The sequence below is a fragment of the Vulpes lagopus genome, chromosome 5 (genome assembly GCF_018345385.1).
Source record: "Vulpes lagopus strain Blue_001 chromosome 5, ASM1834538v1, whole genome shotgun sequence".
Lineage (NCBI taxonomy): Eukaryota > Metazoa > Chordata > Mammalia > Carnivora > Canidae > Vulpes > Vulpes lagopus.
In genome coordinates, this window is record NC_054828.1 from 108,521,750 (window position 1) to 108,542,472 (window position 20,723).

At 34.7% G+C, this 20,723-nt stretch overlaps 1 protein-coding gene across 4 annotated transcripts in view; it reads right to left on the reverse strand.

Moving 5' to 3' along the window:
• The window catches only part of SPAST (spastin), a 54,187-nt gene that overhangs the window by 11,353 nt on the left and 22,111 nt on the right, over window positions 1–20,723 (reverse strand). For 2 of the 4 annotated variants that reach the window (XM_041756477.1, XM_041756476.1), the window contains exons 4-14: window positions 15,707–15,802; window positions 11,375–11,562; window positions 10,624–10,757; window positions 10,238–10,331; window positions 8,396–8,470; window positions 7,604–7,675; window positions 6,218–6,293; window positions 5,878–5,969; window positions 5,654–5,733; window positions 2,339–2,381; window positions 743–822 (exon numbers count right to left, since the gene is read on the reverse strand). In XM_041756477.1, the coding sequence (XP_041612411.1) occupies window positions 743–822; window positions 2,339–2,381; window positions 5,654–5,733; window positions 5,878–5,969; window positions 6,218–6,293; window positions 7,604–7,675; window positions 8,396–8,470; window positions 10,238–10,331; window positions 10,624–10,757; window positions 11,375–11,562; window positions 15,707–15,802 (1,030 nt within the window). The remainder of the gene's footprint in view (window positions 1–742; window positions 823–2,338; window positions 2,382–5,653; window positions 5,734–5,877; window positions 5,970–6,217; window positions 6,294–7,603; window positions 7,676–8,395; window positions 8,471–10,237; window positions 10,332–10,623; window positions 10,758–11,374; window positions 11,563–15,706; window positions 15,803–20,723) is intronic. The other 2 variants (XM_041756479.1, XM_041756478.1) reach the window with 1 other exon arrangement.

Below are 20,723 nucleotides of genomic sequence, written 5' to 3' on the forward strand. Positions count from 1 at the left end.
AGAAAAGCTGAAGATGCAAAAGTTAAAAAAAATTATGTGTAATACTAGAGAAAAAGTTTGTATAAAAATATCTGTGGGGTGCCGTGTAGCTCAGTTGGTTAAACATCTGCCTTTGGCTCAGATCACGATCCCAGGGTCCTGGGATTGAGCCCTGTATTGGGCTCCCTGCTCAGTGGGGAGCCTGCTTCTCCTTCTCCCTCTGCCTGCTATTTCCCTTGCTTGTGCTCTCGAAAGAAAGAAAGAAAGAAAGAAAGAAAGAAAGAAAGAAAGAAAGAAAGAAAGAAAGAAAGAAAGAAAAGGAAAGGGAGAAAGAGAAAGAAGAAAAAAAGGAAAGAAGAAGAAAATATTTGCATTGGTGTAGGCAGAAAGAAAGAAAAGAAAGAAAGAGAAGAAAAAAAGGAAAGGAGAAGAAAATATTTGCATTGGTGTAGGCAGAGATACAAGATGTTTTAAGTTTTTAAAATTATTTTAATACCACTTACAAGTTTTAATAAATTTATAAAAAGAATATACCATCATTGGATATGTAGGTCAGGTCTTATAGAAGATCTAGAAATTTAAATTTAGAAACCATATATATAAGAATAAGAGATAAGAAAAAAAGGTAAAGGAAGTTAAAGGATGAGGTGAAGTTCTCTTAAAAATAAATTATTCATTTCATAATTAACTATACACAAAACAAAAAAGAATTCTTTAAAAAAAAAAAAAAAAGCTTTAAGATAGACCAAATCAAATTACTCACCTAGCAAGTTGTGCTAGTTCTTTTTGGGTCAATGGGCTTCCTTGTTTACATAATAGATTTTTAAGTAAAAGTAGTCGTGTCTGAAAAGAAATATTAAAGAATTATCAGCCCCAAGAATTAGCTTAATGAAATATCCAAAAATTAGGTTCAAATCCTGACCCTTATTTAGTTAGCTGAATGATCAAAAATAAGTCACTCTCTAATCTTAGAGGCTCGCTCATGTCTGTTAATTGGAGTTAAACCATTTTGCAAGGCACGTGGGTGGCTCCATTGGTTAGGCATGGCCTTTAGCTCAGATCATGATCTCAGGGTCCTGGGATTAAGCCCCACACTGGGCTCTCTCTTCAGCCGGGTAATCTGCTTCTCCCTCTCCATCTGTCTCTCCCTGCCCCCTAGTGCTCACTCACTCTCCCTCAATTAAATACATAAAATCTTTAAAGAAAAATAAATAAATAAATAAATAAATAAATAAATAAATAAATAAACAAAGAAACAAACAAATAAATAAATAAATAAACCACCATTTTTTGAGAGTTCTTGAGAGACTTAGAGAGAATTCAAATAAAGCACTAAGGAAGTAGCTGCTGCTATCAAGGATGTTAAATGTTTGGGCTAGACAACCACAACTTTTAATTTTTTAAATATTTTTATTTTTTTCTAAGGATTCATTTATTTAAGAGAGAGAATGCTTAAGAGCATGGGGCAGGGCAGGGGTGGGCAGAGGAAGAGGGAGAGAGAGTCTTAAGTAGACTCTGTGGCTGAGTGCAGAACCTGATGCAGGGCTTGATCTCATGACCTAAGCAGAACCAAGAGCCAGATGCCTACACCACTGAGCCACCCAGGTGCCCCAACAATCACCATTTTTAATAAACACTTTTATAGAGGAATGAATTCATGTAACATTAATCTCCCCATTTTAAATGTATAATTCAATGACTTTTAATAAATATATAGCTGTGCAACCATCACCATGACCACTTTTAGAACATTTCTATCACTCTAAATAAAGTTCACTTATGTCTATTTGCAGTTAATCCCCACTCCTACCCCTAAACTTTGCAAACAATTTCCTTTGTTTTCTAGAAATTTGCCTTTTCTGGACAATTCATACAAGTGGAACCAAATGATAGATTATCTTTTATACCTGGTGTCTTCTCATTTAGTATGTTTTGGAGGTTTTTCCGTATTATATACCATGTATAAATACCTGAATCCTAGCAAATACCTATTGTTAAACAGTATTCAATTAAATGCACACAACAGATTTGTTTACCCATTCTCTAATTAGATCTTAGATTTTTAGTTCTTGGCTATTATTTATACTAAAAATTCTTATACATGTCCTTGTGTTAGACATATGTTTTCATCTGTCTTGGGCAGATTCTTAGGAAAGGAATTATTGGGTCTTATGGTTAAGTTTACATTTGTCTTTTTAAGAAATTGCCAAACTAAAAAAAAACAAAAAACAAACAAAAAAAGAAATTGCCAAACTGTTTTCCAGTGTGGCTGTACTAATGATTGGAAAATCAATATTGTCAAGATGGTAGGTCTTGTTTCTGTGTTAAAAAAAAAAAAAATTCAAACATAGATACATACCTCCTCATTTGGCAAAGACACATATACCCGTTTGATGAAACGCCTAAAAAAAAAGATTCAAACAATTTCAGAATTTACCTTGAATTTAAAGGTAACTCAGTTCAAGTAGCAAATGAGAAAAAAACAAAACTTTAATACTCAAAGTATTTGAATGCGTTATAGTGTACTCATCAGTGTGAAGTTATTTTGAGTTACTTGTTTTCTTTTAGATTTTATTTTGAAGTAATCCCAACATGGGGCTCAAATTTATAACCCCAAGATCAGAAGTCACATGCTCTACTGACTGAGCCAGGCACCCCTTGAGTTACTTTTTTAAAACTCTCTAGATACTGTTTAAAAATCTTTAATTCAATATTGTCAGAATTAAAGTAACCATTTATGTATGTGTATCTTTTCTTTTTTAGACAGAGAGAGAGAGAGAGAGCACGTGCAAGCACGTGAGGGAACACGAGTAGAAGAGGAGTCAAGGGAGAAAGGAAGGAAAAGAGAGTGAGAGGAAATCCCAGGGAGACTCCATCCACATTGAGAGCAGAGCCCAATGTGAGCCCCAGTCTCACAACCCTAAGACCATGACCTGAGCTTAATTTTTTTTAATTATTTATTTATGATAGTCATACAGAGAGAGAGAGAGAGAGAGAGAGAGGCAGAGACATAGGCAGAGGGAGAAGCAGGCTCCATGCATCGGGAGCCTGATGTGGGATTCGATCCCGGGTCTCCAGGATTGCGCCCTGGGCCAAAGGCAGGCGCCAAACCGCTGCGCCACCCAGGGATCCCATGACCTGAGCTTAAATCAAGATCAGACGCTCAACCAACTGAGCCACTCATGTGCTCCTATATGTATGTTTTCAATAGCATGAATGTTTTAAAACAAACAAAATATCTGATATAAGAAATGGAATAGGGCAGCCCGGGTAGCTCAGCGGTTTAGCACTGCCTTCAGCCTAGGTCATGATCTTGGAGACCCGCGATCGAGTCCCACATCGGGCTCCCTGCATGGAGCCTGTTTCTCCCTCTGCCTGTGTCTCTGCTTCTCTCTCTCTCTCTGTGTCTCTCATGATTAAATAAATAAAATCTTTAAAGAAAAAAAAAAAAAGAAATGGAATAAAGAAATCTCTGCTACCTTCTTAAAACTTAACTAAACCAAACAAGGACCACTGAAACAGAAATGTAAACTCCACCATCAACAAACTCAGGTAATATTTATACAACTAAAGTGAATGAAGAAGGGCTGCCTAGGGCAGTGAAAATGATACTGATGAAGGAGGATAACACAGGATCTTCTACTGCAGATTCTAGGCGTGGCTATCAGCACAGAGTATTCTAAAGGAAACAGAGCATTCTCGGAGGATTAATAAAAAGCCAACTTCCCATATTTATTATTTTTATTTTTTATCTTTTTAAAGATTTTATTTATTCATGGGAAACACAGAGACCGAGACATAGAGGGAGAAGCAGGCTCCTCACAGGGAGCCTGATGTGGGACTTGATCCCCCGACCCAGATCACACCTTGAGCCAAAGGCAGACACTCAACCACTGAGCCACCCAGGTGTTCCAGAGCCTTCTATATTTAAGCCAGCATGTGAAAAATGGCTCTGCAAATCATGTGAAACCTAGTCAGGAGCAGAGGAATGGCAAGAATATTGAGGCTGAAAAAAGAAACTCAAAGACATATCACCTTTGTAAGAAGACATCAAGACATCTCGGAAGATTACAAGCTATCTTGCACTGACTAATCTTTATCAGGTAGGATTTGATGGTGACTCAAGGAGACTGCCTGTTAGTCCAGGCTATTCATAGGACAAGACACTTGCTCAGTATCTTAATTTACTAGCTCTTCTCCTATAATATCACTCTAAAACTAGGCTTTCTAAGAAAACTCCCTTTATTCAAATAAGAACAGTGAGCAAAACAGGTAATAATTTCTTTAAAGTGCCAAAAAAGAGAGAAAAGATTACAATAAATATAAAACAGAGAATATACGCAAGAAGATTCTGCCACAGAACAAATTTAAATTGTGACCATATATCTTTCCATGAAATAATTTAATCAAAAAGAAGTCTCCTAATGAAACAAGAACTCAATGAGATATAAGGGCTGAAGGCTATAACTTACAAAAGCTCAAGGAAATAAGACAAAAGAAGAGGAAAAACGGGATTATAGAGATCAAGAAAGCAATGAAAACAAAGGAGAAAACCACCACAGACACAGGTTACAAAAGTAGTAGCACAAAGATCAGTCACAAACCCAGTAACCAATAAAGACAACAAATAAAATGGAACAAAACAAGACCTAAGAGTTATAAAGGATTAGAAAGAAAATTAAAGATATGGAAGGCAAAAGGATGCAATATAAAGCATAAACTGTGTGTGAAAGAAAAAAAAAAAACAGAAAAATGAATTAGGAAAATAAAAATTCAAGATAGTATTCAAAATTACTTTCCTAAAACAAGAGGTTTCAAACTATCAATTTAAACAAACACCAAATCCCAGAATAAACACAGATCAACATATTTCAAATAACTAGATTTTAGTGGTTAAATATAACTAGTAAGGAGAGAAAAAATCAAGTTAATCCATAAATGTGAATAAAAGCAGGCTGGCTTCAGACTTTTACACTATAACGTTTAATCCTAGAAACAATGGGGCAATGTAATCAATTCCTCAGGAAAAGAAAAGGAGGCCGAAGAATCTTATGCTGAGTCAAACTGTCCTCCCTGTAGAAAGGGAATAAATTCGTTCAATCACACAAGAACACAGAATACAGTTTCCATGAATCCTGCCTGCTTTTATTGACTTCTCATGAAGTCCAGGAAAAGAGAATAAGAATCAATTCTGGAGTTTTAAAACAATTTAATCCTAATCAGAAGAAAAAGCAATTTTCCTGAAACCACAAAGTGTAAACTTGTTTTCGTGGTATGTTGGTTCTGTCTTCAAAATCTTTAGTTGGTGACAATGGGATGCCTGGGTGGCTCAGTGGCTGGGTGTCTGCCTTCGGTTTGGGGCATAATTCTGGAGACCTAGGCTCGAGTCCCACATCAGGTTCCCTGCGAGGAGCCTGCTTCTCCCTCTGCCTGTGTCTCTGCCTCTCTCTCTCTCTCACACACTCTCTCTCTCTCTGTGTCTCTCATGAATGAATAAATAAAATCTTAAAAAAAAAAAAAAAAACTTCAGTTGATGACAAGAGGCCAAAGGATGGATACCAGGAGCAAAATAATGAATTTAGTCTTCAAATTAAGAGCGAAGGAAATAGATATGTGAGATGAACACAGGAGTAAATACATCTGAAACTGATGTGTTTCTACATAATCTCCCTACCTGAGAACAGCCTCATCAAGCTCTTGTGGCCTATTAGTTGCACCCATTACAAGCACTCTGTCATCTCCAGCAGATTGTACCTATAAGCCAAAAATTTTTTCAGTACTTTTAAATAAAGTAATAACAGATACATAATAAAGATATATGTATTTCTAATCTAGGTCATTTAGGAAATATATACACTAAAATGCTACCATCTTAGAAATACCATAATCAATACTTACACCATCAAATTCTATTAGAAATTCAGTTTTTAGACGTCTACTAGCATCATGCTCTCCTTCTCTTCTTTCACACAAAAGGCTATCAACTTCATCTAAAGGAAATACAAAGATAAAACTTTAATTAAAAGCCAAGCTATATGAGTCATCTGAGATTAATCTAGTTTACTACTTAAGTTATTAATATCCTGGGTCCTATTCAATTCATTAGATAGTGTGTAAATTTGCCATTTTTAGATTAAAACTTTTTCCTTTTGAATAATCTTTCCTATTACACCTCTCAAATTTGGAGGGGGAAATTTCATAAATATTCAACTAACTTAGTTATAAAACATATTCTTACCTATAAAAATTATAGAAGGCTGAAGTTCTCGAGCCACAGCAAAAAGAGCTCTCACCAATTTCTCTCCTTCTCCCACCTGAAACAAGATATTATATATTGTAATATACATACAATACAACATTATTCCATCTGTTTAAATTTCATGATCTAAAGTCTAGAACCTAGGAATTTAATTTCCTTTCTTTGCAACAATCAAAGATTTGGTTTAAGGAATTGGGAGAGGGGAGTTACTGAATTGTCTCATAATTTTAAAAAATCAGAATATTTTGTATTTAATACAGTCTGGTAAGTACTTTATGTTTTTGGTGCTGAAACCTGGATCTGGCCTGTTAAGTACTTGAAAAAATTAAATATATCTCTATTCTGCTTAACCCTGCATTCCTAAGTCTTGAAAATGGAATAGCAACTATGGGTATAACTAGTGAGAAGGTGGAATATTTTGGGAGAAAAAGAGATACTTATTTATTAAGCCCTTAGTTGCAGAGTATATTTATAGAACCAGGTAAGTTGGAAAGTGCTCTCTAAACTACCCTTACTTAAATTCATTCTCACAATATCATTGTCAATAAGTATAAAAATATTTCTAGGTAGCCCAAGAGGTCTATGAACATCCCTTGAAACATTCCAGGGGCTGAGACAATACTAAAACCATTCTATACACTAAAAGCAACTAATGAAAGGGTCATGAGGTTTGGGCTAATCTACTGTAAAAACTCTTCCATCCTCTAGCTGGCATCTATTTTTTTAATTGAAAATTTCATTTAAAAAAAATGGCCTCAGATTTAGAATCATTAAAACAAATATTCACAGAGCTGGAATGAACTGCAGGAGATCACTTCTTACAACATCAACACTTTATAAATAAAGTGAGGCCTAAAAGCAGTATTTTCTTAAGGCCAATCCAATATCCAAAAGTTAGGCTGGAATCCCTAGCCCCTAACTTTCAAGATAGTGTTTTCCAGTGTATAATGCTCAGTACACTTATTTTAATAACAATTTTTATTTATAAAACTTCACATAGAAAATAAAATGTAACCAGGAAAAGAGGTATCTTGTTACAGTTACTTTTAATTACATTATAAAAATGAAAACCTTGCCAATATCAGATCTTGTACTTCTACCCTTCAAAACTGTTAAGACAATAAATTTCTGTTGTTTAAGCCAGCCAGTTTATTGTGCTTTGTCACACAGCCCCAGCAAACTACAACAGTATTTGACAGCACAATTCTAACTTTAAATGAGCCTAACTTTCTATTTTGAAGAGTGATTTTCGTCATATCTAAATAATAGATATAAAACTCAAAAATATTTTTTGTGTAGTGTTATTAGCATTTATACTTAGCAACACTTAGTAACATAAAACATGACTAGAAGAAGAACACTCACATATTTTGAAGTTAAACTTGCAGCACTTATATTAAAGAAGGTTGCATTGGATTCTGCAGCTACTGCTTTAGCCTTAAAAATCACAAGGACAAATATTATATTCAGTATCTTCCTTTAAAAAGATAACCACATTTGATCAATTTAAACAACAGAAAAGATTTCCAAAAATATAAAATATGACACAGTTCCTGACGTATGGCAATCAATGTGTTTCCTTCTCAGCAATGAGGACAAGGTCTAGGAAGAGCTATGCTTCTTTCAATTCTCTTTATTTTTTCTAAGGCAGAATGGATAAGGAGAGGTTACAAAAAGGGTGTAAGTCTCTTCTTAATTATAGAAAGATAACTGTTTGGAGAGAGAGAGAGAAACAGCTAAACTCTTTTCCTGTTTACTTTTCCCCTCTAGAATAGTTATGTGGGAGAAAGGTATCCAGATCCCAGTAAAAATTTGGGCAAAAATACATTGTTTTCAATGTACTGAAAAAAGGGGCACCTGAGTAGCTCAATGGTTGAGCATTTGCCTTTGGCTCAGGGCATGATCCTGGCGTCCCGGGATTGAATCCTACATCGGACTTCCTGCATGGAGCCTGCTTCTCTCTGCCTATGTCTCTGCCTCTCTCTCTGTCTCTCATGAATGAGTAAATAAAATCTTAAAAAACAAAACAAAACTTAAGTATATTAGAGTAAAAAGCAAATTCTAAAAATAACTCAGGGACAATGTAAGGTTTCTTTTTTTCATATTACTATTTCTAATTATCTAAATAGAACTCTCAAGTTTTAAAAGAATTCTTACCAGCATTGTTTTCCCATTTCCAGGTGGACCAAAGAGTAACAATCCTCTGGCAGGAGCTCTAAGCCCTGTGAACAACTAAAAACATTTACTTTAGTTCACAACTATAATTCTGGAGACTTTTTTTCCAGACACTTTAAGTACTGTTATCTAAAAAGCACCATTTTTCTGTAGCATCCTCCCAAACAGAACTTGTCAGAGCTCTGAAGAGAGCACGTAATCAATAAATTGGTATTCTCTATGTCTGTCATGAATAAATAAATAAAATCTAAAAAAAAAAAGTCTTTCACAGAAAAGTGTTTAATTTTCATGAATTTCAACTTAACAATTTTTTTCTTTCAAGGATCATGTTTTTGGTGTTGTATCTAATAAGCCATCCTCAAACCAAGATCACCTAGATTTTTTCCTATGTTATCTTCTAGGAGTTTTATAGTTAGCCTTCTACATTTAGGTCTGTGACCAATTTTGAATTAACTTTTGTGAAAGGTGTAAAGTATATGTCTAGAACTTTTTTTCACATGGATGTTTAGTTGTTGTTTTGTGGAAAATACTATCCTTTCTCCATCAAATTGCTTTTGTGCCTTTTTCAATTGATAATACTTGTGTCTCTGTATTTCTGGGCTCTCTATTCTGTTCTACTGATCTATTTGTCCATTCTTTCGCCAAAGAGACATTTCTTAATTACTCAGCATTTTTTGGTTTTTAAAAATTTCCAGCTTTATTGAGATATAACATTGTGTAATTTTAACATGTGCAATATAATTTGACACACAAATAAATTGTGAAATATTTACCACAATGAGGTTAATTCATCCTTTTCCTCACATAATTACCATTTTGTTGTTTTTATTGTTATGATCAGAACAAACAAAATGGAAACAAAATCATAAAAACAGAGAACTGGTGGTTGCCAGAGGGGAGGGAGCTAAAGAGAGGAGCAAGATAGGTGAAGGGAATTAAGAGATACAAATCTCTAGTTACAAAATAATAATTCATGGGGATGAAAAGTACAACATGGGAACTATAGTCAATAATATTACAGGGGCAGCCCGGGTGGCTCAGCGGTTTAGCACTGCCATCAGCCTAAGGTGTGATCCTGGAGACCCAGGATTGAGTCCCACATCAGGCTCCCTGCATGGAGCCTGCTTCTCCCTCTGCCTGTGCCTCTGCCTCTCATTCTCTCATGAATAAATAAATAAATAAATAAATAAATAAATAAATAAATAAATAAATAATCAAAAAAATAATAATATTGCAGTAATATTGTACGGTGACATATGGTTAACTATACTTATCATATAGTGAGTATAACTTAATGTACAAAATTGTCAAATCATTATGTTATACACCAGCAACTCCTATAACATTGTATTTCAACTATACTTTGATAAAATTCTTCAAACTTAAACTTATTAATTTAATCCTAACTTCCCTTTTCTCCAGTATGATTTCTGGCTCATAATTTTATTTTATTTTATTTTATTTTATTTTATTTTATTTTATTTTATTTTATTTTATTTTTTTTTTTTGGCTCATAATTTTAAATCTCTCTTACCTTAATGTAAAACTTATTTTCTATTACCTACTTTTTTCTCTAAATGTTAAAAATGGATTGGTTATTAGGAACCTTGATAGTCATTAGGAACTTATATAGTCACTCCTATAATAACCAGTCAGCATCAATTGCTAATGTTTCTTTCTTTTTAAAAACATCCAATCTGTTACATGCATTAATCATTTCTATCTAGTGTAACTCACAGATTACTGCTAATATGAATTCAATAATGAATGCTGAAAAAAAATAATGAATGATGTTATAGGAAAATGGTAATATAAAGTGTTTACCTCAGGCCTCAGAGAAGGAAGAATAACAATTTCTTGCAAGGCTTGTTTTGCCAATTCTTGCCCAGCTATATCATCAAATTTAACAGCTGTTCCACTAAGAAATAGAATTTCAGTTAGCTCTATGACAAAATATGATTCAGTTATTATAATATTAAATTTAAACTTAATGACATACAATTATTTTTTTGAAATACAATTATTTTTATGTTAACTGTGAAATTATAGTTTAATTAGTAAAACAATAGTTTTCTACATTTACAGTAACTAAAAACCACCATAAAAATTATGTACATTAGAGAAGATACTCTATTTTACTCATGATATATTGTATAAATAAATTCAAAACTAAAAACTGTTAAATAAACACTTTAGATGGCAAAACTTACTTGTCCACAATTTCGTTCATTATAAGGTTAGCAAGATTGCTGTCCACATTCCTAAAATTCTTCAAGTCTTTCTTTTTACGAGCAGCAGTTGTAGGGGTAGAAGGCTTATTTGTTCTATTTGTTTTTGGTGTACTCTTAAAGGACACAAAATTGCAACGTAAAAATACAACCTAACATTAACACTTGTCATAAGTAAGTTAAAATTGGCCTTAAAATTCACAGAATTAAAAGTTTTAAATATAGGAAAAAGGATATTAAAAAACCCCAAAATTGTATACCCACTTCAAGGTAAAATGTATTCACTACAAAACTACATTTGGCATGAAGTGGGTTTATAGGGGATTTCATCCAGAGAGATTTAGGTACCATAAAATAAAAAGGGCCTCTGACAATTCAGTCATATAATTCTGATTTTAGGATTCAAACAAAACTCTATGTTTAATGTTATAAAACACATTAAACAATTAAAATAACAAATTTAAAATTAACTATACAGCATTATATAAAATAGATTAGACAAGCAACTTATAACAAAATACCTAATTAGGTCCAAGGAAGTTAAAATAAGATTTGATTTTAATAGCAAATTGTCTTTGCAGATTTAAAAAAGAAAACTATATTCAACTTTGTAGAAACTTATCAATTCTCTAAGGTATTACAAAGTACTTCTAATAATCTCAAGCAAGCATATCGTGTTCAAAATTGTCTATTTGCAAAAGCATAGCAATTAAAAGTGACTGTCTCCAAATACCTTATGAGTTCCAGTTACAGGACCAGGTCCCTGTCTCACTCCAGAAACCATGGATAAGCCACTACAACTAGGTGCTCTGTGGTGGCCTGACAAACCTGTGGATCCAGTCTTCATAACTGTTTTTGAACGAGGCAGTGAATTACTAGTGTGTGTTAAGGGATCTTTTCTCTTTGGAACAGCTCCACTTTCTATCAAGGAAAAAGTAAAACCATCATGGTTAGAAAACTGTGGCTAAATAATATAAAATAAAGATGGATACAAATTTGCAAAACTAATACTATTTTTTACATTAGCAATATTTCAAAATAAGATTTTAATTAGAATATCTACTTAAATGTTCATCAGGGTTATCACTTGGTGGACAAGACTATATTTATGTTTTTCCTTTTCCTGATGTATTATTTTGATTTTCTTATAAGGAATATGTATTTGTAATAAGAAGAAACGTTTATTTGTGGGGACAGGAAGAGGATATAAAAAGATTACCAACGAAGTTGCCAAATATTGTCAAGAAACAAAATGCAGTAAAGGATTAGTTATGTTGTATGGGGTGGAGGAGTACTGTACTACCTTGGTTCCAAATTAAGACTGTAAAATAGTATTAAAGTCCACAGTCTGTGCCCACCAAAAGAGTTTCTAGAAATAATCATTTTTAATTTAAGGGGTATAAAGATGTGGTTTTTAATATGCCAAGTATTCTGCATGTTGTATGTACGTAGATAAACATATGAAACACCATCAATTAAACCTAAAAGTATACTGACTTATCTGTATTGCACTTCTACATAAACTACAGGCTTTCAAATGTTCAAATCTCATTGCTTCTAATATTTTTATAAACTACATAACAAACATCAGTTACTAATAACAATGATTACAGTAAAGACAAATGTTAAATCAGTAATCAAATTACAATAGCCTAGAAAAAAGACAAAAACCTTATTTTTGTGTTTATCAAATCCCTTAAAGTGTTTTAATGAAATTCAAAGGAAGAGGACTTCAGAATAGAGCAGGGTGATCAAGAGCTTTTTGCTATAAAAAATTTAAAGTTCTGAATCATATGTTCAAGGAACTAATGAATAGCAACCCTAAAGGACAAAAAGCAGGAAAGCAATCTAGGAAGGGGAATAACAATAAGCAAAAGCAAAAACATGAAAAAGAGCAAAATCTGTCTAGGCTAAAGATAAAGATCATTCATTTTAGAGGAAAAAAAGGAAAGTGGGAAAGAATTTCTTCAGACAGTAAATATACAGTCCTGAGACTAAGTGAATAGGAAATTCCACAAGGAACTATGAGAATGATAGGAGACTTTTCATTAAAAAGAAGAAAGGTCAGTAGGCAATGGATTATGTTCAAAATGCTATAGGAAGAAAAAAGTGTTAACCTTTATCAATTTTATATTCTGGTAACCTGTCACATCAGAATAAGGATATTTCAGGCAGTAGAAAGACTAAGAAAGGTTACTATCTACAAATTTTCATTGAAAGAACTACTAAAGAAGGTCTTTTTTTTTTTTTTTGAAGATTTTATTTATTTATTCATGAGAGACACACACAGAGAGAGAGAGGCAGAGACACAGGCAGAGGGAAAAGCAGGTTCCGTGCAGGGAGCCCGACATGGGACTCGATCCCGGGTCTCCAAGATCACACCCTGGGCTGAAGGCGGCACTAAACCACTGAGCCACCAGGGCTGCCCTAAAGAAGGTCTTTTAGTTAAAAAAGCAAACAAAGAAATTAGGAATCTGTGGGAAGGAAAAACTCAAAAAAGGAAGCATAATTAGAATATACTATTTAGTTTTAGGTATATAATACTAAATCATAATAATGTTAAATTTGATTTTTCAGTATAACTAAAAATAGTGATATTTATATATCAGAAGATGAAGGGTAATGTTGGTATAAAAATTAAACCTTCTTTTACTGAATAAGAAGTCAATGCACATCAAAATAGTATTCCGATCACTAATAGCAACCTAAGCATAATATCTAGAAACATAGTCGGAAACAAAAAATAGAGTGAGACATTATATGAGAAGCCAGACTAGGGGTGAAGGCAGGAAGAAATTAGGAAGAGGTAGGAAGAATACTATTTTTCTTTACAAGCCTTTCAGTATTTATTTTTTCATCAACCATTTAAGTTACAATCTATGAATAATAAATTATATCCATTTAAAATGTATAATTTGATAAGTTTATAAAGATGCATTTAAAGATCAAATAGCCACTAAAATCAAGATACGAAATGTTTCTATTGTAGCCAAGTTTTCTTATATTCATTTGCACTCCATCCCTTATTGCCCCGACCTAGGCAATTACTAATCTGCTCTCTGACAAAGTAGGAGTCACCCGACTTAGTAGTTTCTATTGATCTAGGTTCAGAGTCACTGAATCTTTCATTTGACATTTCCAATCTGCTGGTGAACTTATCTAGTAAATTTTTTATTTCAGCATCTGTACTTTTCAACTTTAGAATTTCCATTATTTTTATTGTGTAGTTTATGTTATGTCCTAAAATTGCAGGTTTGTTAACTGATGCCATGTGTCAATTCTTTGAACATATTTATAAAAGCTGCTTTGAAGTCTTTGCTACATCAACATCTGGGCCCAGTCAAGAGTCAGTTTCTATTGACTAATTCTTTTCTTGAGTAATGGTCATACTTTCTTATTTTTTTACATGTCTAGTAATTTTGGGTTGAAAACTAGACATTGTAGGTAAGATACTGTAGTAAGTGGACTTCAGCATAACTATTTCCTAAGAGAGTTGAAGTAACTCATCTAAATGAAATATCACAGAATATTCCAGAAGTGGGTGACACCAGTAAAATAGGCTTGAATTAGCCAGCTCATTGACTAGGGCTCAATGGGTATCAATTACCAATGCTGCATAAATTAGCTGTGCAGTCAATATGTCCCCCAACAAGAAAACAGAATAGAACAGTCAGATTACTAGGTATTTAAAATAAGATACGGTGATTTTTTTTTAATATAGATCCTAGGAAAATAAAGTTTTGCATGGCAAAACAAAAACGTGGGATCTCATATATGGAACAAAGTGGAAGAGAAGCAAGATAATAAAAGAAAGGCATACCAGCTCTTCAGGGCTAGAAAATTTTTGTTATTTACCTTGGTAGGATTACTAAGATCTCAAATTTATATCTTGTAAACTGAATTATTTATATGTGGTACATTCTTATATTTTTTTAAAGTTCCTTAAACAAATCTCAGCTCTTCACATCTGTGTTAAGAGAAACAGGCAAACTACTTCTATACTCGAAATAGTGTTTTAAATCATGTTCAGGAAGGAATAGGAAAAGGAATATAGCCAGTGACATGGGGCTCTGTACTGGAAGACTAAACCAAAGTGAAAACTCCTTTAAGAGGGAGGTAAAGCCAGAGGGGAAGATTTGATGACTTATTGTCTCCAGTCCATTGAAATCCACTAACTGTAATTCTTCTCTATTAAAGTCTTAAAAGTTCTGTATTACATATGAATGAAGAAGGCAGTTGTCTTAAGGTCTAAACTAAGGTTTTTCTGTTACAAAATGAACAAAACAATATTTACTTTAAGAAAATTTAAGCCCTGGACAGAAAACTAATGCTGAAAAAGTCACCAATAAAACTAGCCAAGATGTCAGAGAACTTAGGAAATGAAGGTTCCCCCTGCCCCTCCCAAACAAAACAAAAAGCATGTAATCTTCTGTAAGATTCCCAAAGTTCATGGAAAACAAATTTAACCCATAGAAAATTAATAGTATTCTAATGTGTGCTCGCTTTGGTAGCACATATACTGAAATAGTATTCTAATGTTACCCCTCGCTATGTGAACTCAGCCTCAAATTTTTCCTAATAGGTACTATGATAAAACATTCATATGTAGTATATATGAAAATTGCTGTGCAATTAAAATTGATATATAACAGAGAAATGAAGATTTCTGCCCTAAAAACACACTATCTCATGAGAACTTGGTACAGGTATACATAAAAAAAAAAAAACAAAAAAAACAACAAAAAAAAACCTGCAAAAGCTGAAAATACAATAGAAAGAAAAGAATATTTTAATAATTTAGAAAAATGAACCTTTATATTCTTTAATCTCAAAAATGGAAGGTTGCAAAATAAGCAAATAAAGCATGTTGAGAATGGTTATATCTGTTACATATTTATACACCAGGAATGATATGGCGTATCAACTTACTTTTTTCATCATAGCCCTGTGAAAACAAGTCAGCCAAATCTACCATTAAAAAATCAAATCAACATTATCAGGTTACGCAGGACTCTAATCTGCATGCAAGCTTTATTATTTTACATGTTAGTTAACCTAAACCCACCTGACTGGAGATGTCCGTTTCGGCATGTCAAGTTAGTACTGTCATTATAGACATCCGTTTGTGACTTGGAAAATTGCAAAACTGGTTGCAGCTTCTCTATGCAACAGAGGGAGGGGTAGAAAAGAACAAAATAAACAAAAAGAAAACATACATAATGAAAAAATAAGATGTCCATGTGAAAATAAAAAATAATTCAAGGTGTTAGAAGATGAAGGGTTTTGGTATTTATATAAAACTTTCTTTAAAAATAATTAGTAAAAACTAATACGTTAAAATAGCAACAGAATTCACAATTGATTGGCTATGTTCAAAATATGCTGGGCAACCCAGGGGGCTCAGCGGTTTAGCGCCGCCATCAGCCCAGGGTGTGGTCCTGGGGCCCGGGATCGAGTCCCACATCAGGCTCCCTGCATGGAATGGAGCCTGCTTCTCCTTCTGCCTGTGTCTGTGCCTCTCTCTCTCTCTCTGTGTGTCTCTCATGAATAAATAAATAAAATCTTAAAAAATAAATATATGCTTATTCAGGTTTGGTAACCTGTGGTAGTTTCATATTACTACTATCCCCAGCAAATATTTTCTAAGTATCTAATATATCCACATCATTATGCAGGGAGAACATGGAAAGAAAAACAAACAAAAAAAAATGAATGTGGTTTTTAGCATCCAGATACTTATTACATATGGTTGGCAAGTTACAACACAAATATATATAGATTTTAAAGATTGTATAGCACAAAAGAAAGTTAAAAAGGCTTTACAGAAAACGTGGGCTGTGAGTTGGCTAGGATTTGAAAAGACAAAAAGAAGGGACATTTCAGGAAAAGAAAACAGCACTTAAAAATGACACAGAGGGGGATCCCTGGGTGGCGCAGCGGTTTGGTGCCTGCCTTTGGCCCAGGGCGCGATCCTGGAGACCCGGGATCGAGTCCCACATCGGGCTCCCGGTGCATGGAGCCTGCTTCTCCCTCTGCCTGTGTCTCTGCCTCTCTGCCTCTCTCTCTCTCTCTCTGTGACGATCATAAATAAATAAAAAAAATTTTAAAAAAAATGACACAGAGGGAAACTATAAGGAATGTCTAAGGGATCCCTGGGTGGCGCAGAGGTTTAGCGCCTGCCTTTGGCCCAGGGCGCGATCCTGGAGACCTGGGATCGAATCCCACGCCGGGCGCTTGGTGCATGGAGCCTCCTTCTCCCTCTGCCTGTGTCTCTGCCTCTCTCTCTCTCTGTGTGACTATCATAAATAAATAAATAAATAAATAAATAAATAAATAAATAATAAATAAATAAATTTTAAAAAAGGGAATGTCTAAGAAATGCCATATTTGGCTACATGTTAATATATGTCAAGCAAAAATAAATAATAAAGGCAACAGAGCAAAAGGGAATAAGCATGCTGCAGAACAGTGTACACACACATTCATACTTGTATACATGAAGATTATCTCTAAAAAGGACTCACAAATGTCACAGCACCTGCCTCTGGGGAGGGGAAATGAGTGGCTGGGACATAGTATGGGATGGATAACTTCTCTTTTCTTTCTTTTTTTAAAAAGATTTTATTTATTTATTTATTTATTTATTTACTTATTTATTTATTTATTTATGAGAGACACATGGAGAGAGGCAGAAACACAAGCACAGGGAGAAGCAGGCTCCCTGCCGGGAACCGGATGTGGGACTCAATCCCAGGATTCTGGGATCATGCCCTGAGCCAAAGGCAGACACTCAACCACTGAGCCACCCAGGTACCCAGATAGATAACTTCTCACACTTTAAAAATGTTGTAGCATGTACCTTTGTTACCTATTTCTAAAATTAATCAAAGATTTAAAAGGATTATTTCAACTCTATCCTTGCTTTAAATTACAACAAATCCTCTCAAGATCCAGGTCTCTAAAGTCTAGCACCTGAAGCCCAAGAGAGTAGCAGTTTGAGCTGTTTGCCCCTACATCACTGCTGCACTCTCTTTTCCTGTTCGAGTCATTCACACTGCTACTTGATTAACATCCTGCTTCACCACTTTCTAGTATGAACTTACTTTAGCCTCAGCTTTCCAAGGGTCTTAAGGATTAAACAAAATAATATATATATAGAGTATCTATTCTGTGCCCCTATTCATAATAGGGGCCAAGTTTTTACCATATTTATTTTGTTGCAGTACTCCAAGTTGTCATACTGATTTTCTTTGGTACTAGGAAGTCAGTGAATACATCAAAAAATATAGCACATATATACTAACTCTTCTAAACTTTCATTTCTAAGGTCAGACAAGCAGGCGCCATGCTAGGTTTATGGTACAACCGCACATGCCTTTGGGACAGGTTAAATAGCAGCTACCCTTTTTGCACAAAGCACAAAGTACTGAACAGCTTTTGTATCCTAGAACTGGCTGATACAATACACCTTGGAGCTTTTTGTTGTTGTTAGTTAAGAGATAGGTCATCTGATTTTTCTGAATGATAATACTCTTCACTCTACTGAGAAAGAAACCATTTATGTTGGTAATAGACAAATTAGAAAAAAAACCTAATTTGTAAGTATCTTCTTTATCAATTAACATTATCTTCAATGAAATGTAAGAAAAAGATCACATAAAGATTCATTACATAGTAAAAGTACACAAATTAAATCCTTGGTTTTGATAACTAATAGCCAGGAATAAAAAGCCACAGATGTGGCTTTTTTGGTGCATAGGGTTTAGATTTATATGTGTGAAAATATACATATAACACAATTGTAGTTATACTGCTAATGTGAACCTGCTCCAAATAATTTTTGTTAAAGAAAGTAAATTTAGTTTAATGCTTCCTTTTGGAATCATTAAAGGTTGTGTAGATTCATTAATGATTTAAAATAAAACCATCATCTTGCTTCTTGATCCCCTCACGTGTAATCCCTACACAACACAGCCTAAAAGGAAAATCTTACCACATAACTCTTTAGCAGCTTCCCCTTGCCCAGAGATCAATATTCAAGCCTCTTTATATAACATTAAGGCCCTCCATGATCTGCCTACCTCTCTTATACATACCGAGCAATCCCAAATTCACTTCTCCACCAGCACCTTTCCCTATCTGCCATGCTATTTCTTACACTGAGTCCTTGTTCATGTTGTAACTTCTTCTTGAAATGTCTTTTTTCCCCAAACATTCTTTAAAGCTTTATCTTTTTTTGGGCAGCCCGAGTGGCTCAGCAGTTTAGCGCCGCCTTCAGCCCAGGGCCTGACCCTGGAGACCCAGGTTCGAGTCCCACATCAGGCTCCCTGCATGAAGCCTGCTTCTCCCTCTGCCTGTGTCTCTGCCTCTCTCTCTGTCTCTCATGAATAAATAAATAAAATGTTTAAAATTAAAATAAAATAAAGTTTTATCTTTTTTTTAACCTCCCCTTTGTTTCACTTCTTCCAGGAATATTTCTCAGACACTTATTTTCCCACCCCTACAAAATATTTGTGTATCTCCATCCTGCAGTGATAAAGATTCATCTATTTATGTGTCTGCATCCCCCACTATATCTTGACTACCTTAAGAGAGGAACATTATATCCAATCTATCAGTAAATCTGTTTGATCAACTTTCAAATATAACCATATATAGTCAGAATCCAACCACTTGTTACAATTTCTCTTCATATCATCCTGGTCCAAGCCTCTCATCATTTTTCTCCAGGCTTACTGAAATTCAATAATGGTCCTACTTGCTTTCCCTGGCTCTATCCTTGGAGTCTATCAGCAATGAGATCTTTTTAAAATTTAACTCAGGGGCACCTGGGCGGCTCAGTCAGTCGGGTGGTCGACTCTTGATTTTGGCTCAGGTCATGATCTCAGGGTTGTGGGACTGAACCCCAGTGGGGCTTTATGCTCAGTGAGGAATCTGTTTTTCTCACTCTCCCTTTGTCTCTCCTCCCCTCACTTGTGCTCTCTAAAATAAATCTGCAAAAAAAAAAATTAAAATAAAATTTAAGTCAGATTATGTCATTCCTTTCTTTAAAATCCTTATAACTGCTCCTCATTTCAGGTGGTAAAAGCTCAAGTCTTCATGGTGGCTGATACGACCCTATGTATTGGATGAACCCTCTCTGTCCTATTAGTTCTCTGACTGCATCTCTACCATACTCTCCTTACTGGGGCACACTGGTCTCATTGCTTCTCAAACACACCACTTATGTTTTCTTAAGGGATTTATACCAACTCTTAATTCTCTCTGGACCATTCTTCTCCTAGATACCTGCATAGCTAACTCAAGTCATCTTTTCAGAGGCATATCTGACCTCTATCTATCTATCTATGTATTTATCTATCAGATTTTATTTATTTATTCATGAGAGACACGGAGGGAGAGGCAGAGACAAAGGGAGAAGCAGGCTCGATTTGGGGAGTCCAATGCAGGACTCGATCCCAGAAACCCTGGATCATGAACTGAGCCAAAGGCAGGTACTCAACCACTGAGCCACCCGGGTGCCTCCTGACCATCCTACTTAAAACTAAAAGCCCAAACCACCTCCCATCCACTCCTAATCCCCATTACTACGTTTTACTTTTTTTTTCTTCATATATTTATCACCTTCCAACATGCTATATAACTTATTTATTTATTATTTTTTAAAGTATTTTATTTATTTATTCATGAGAGAGAGAGAGAGAGAGTCAGAGGCACAGGCAGAGGGAGAAGCAGGCTCCATGCAGGGAGCCCAACTTGGGACTCGATCCCAGGTCTCCAGGATCAGGCCTTGGGCTCAAGGCGGCACTAAACCACTGAGCCACCCGGGCTGCCCACTTATTTATTTTTTATGTTTACTCCCTACTGTCAAGTTTTCCCCGTACTGGAATAAAAACTCTATAAAGGAAAGATCCTTGTTTATATCCTAAGTGCCTAGAACATGGTAATCACCCAGTAAATATGTGCTGAATTACTGAATAAATTTAATTATACCTTAGCACTTTACCTGGTCCAGAATAAAGACTTCATAAATGGATGCTGAATGAAGCCATATTTTGTTTTTTTACAATAGGGTAACCCCC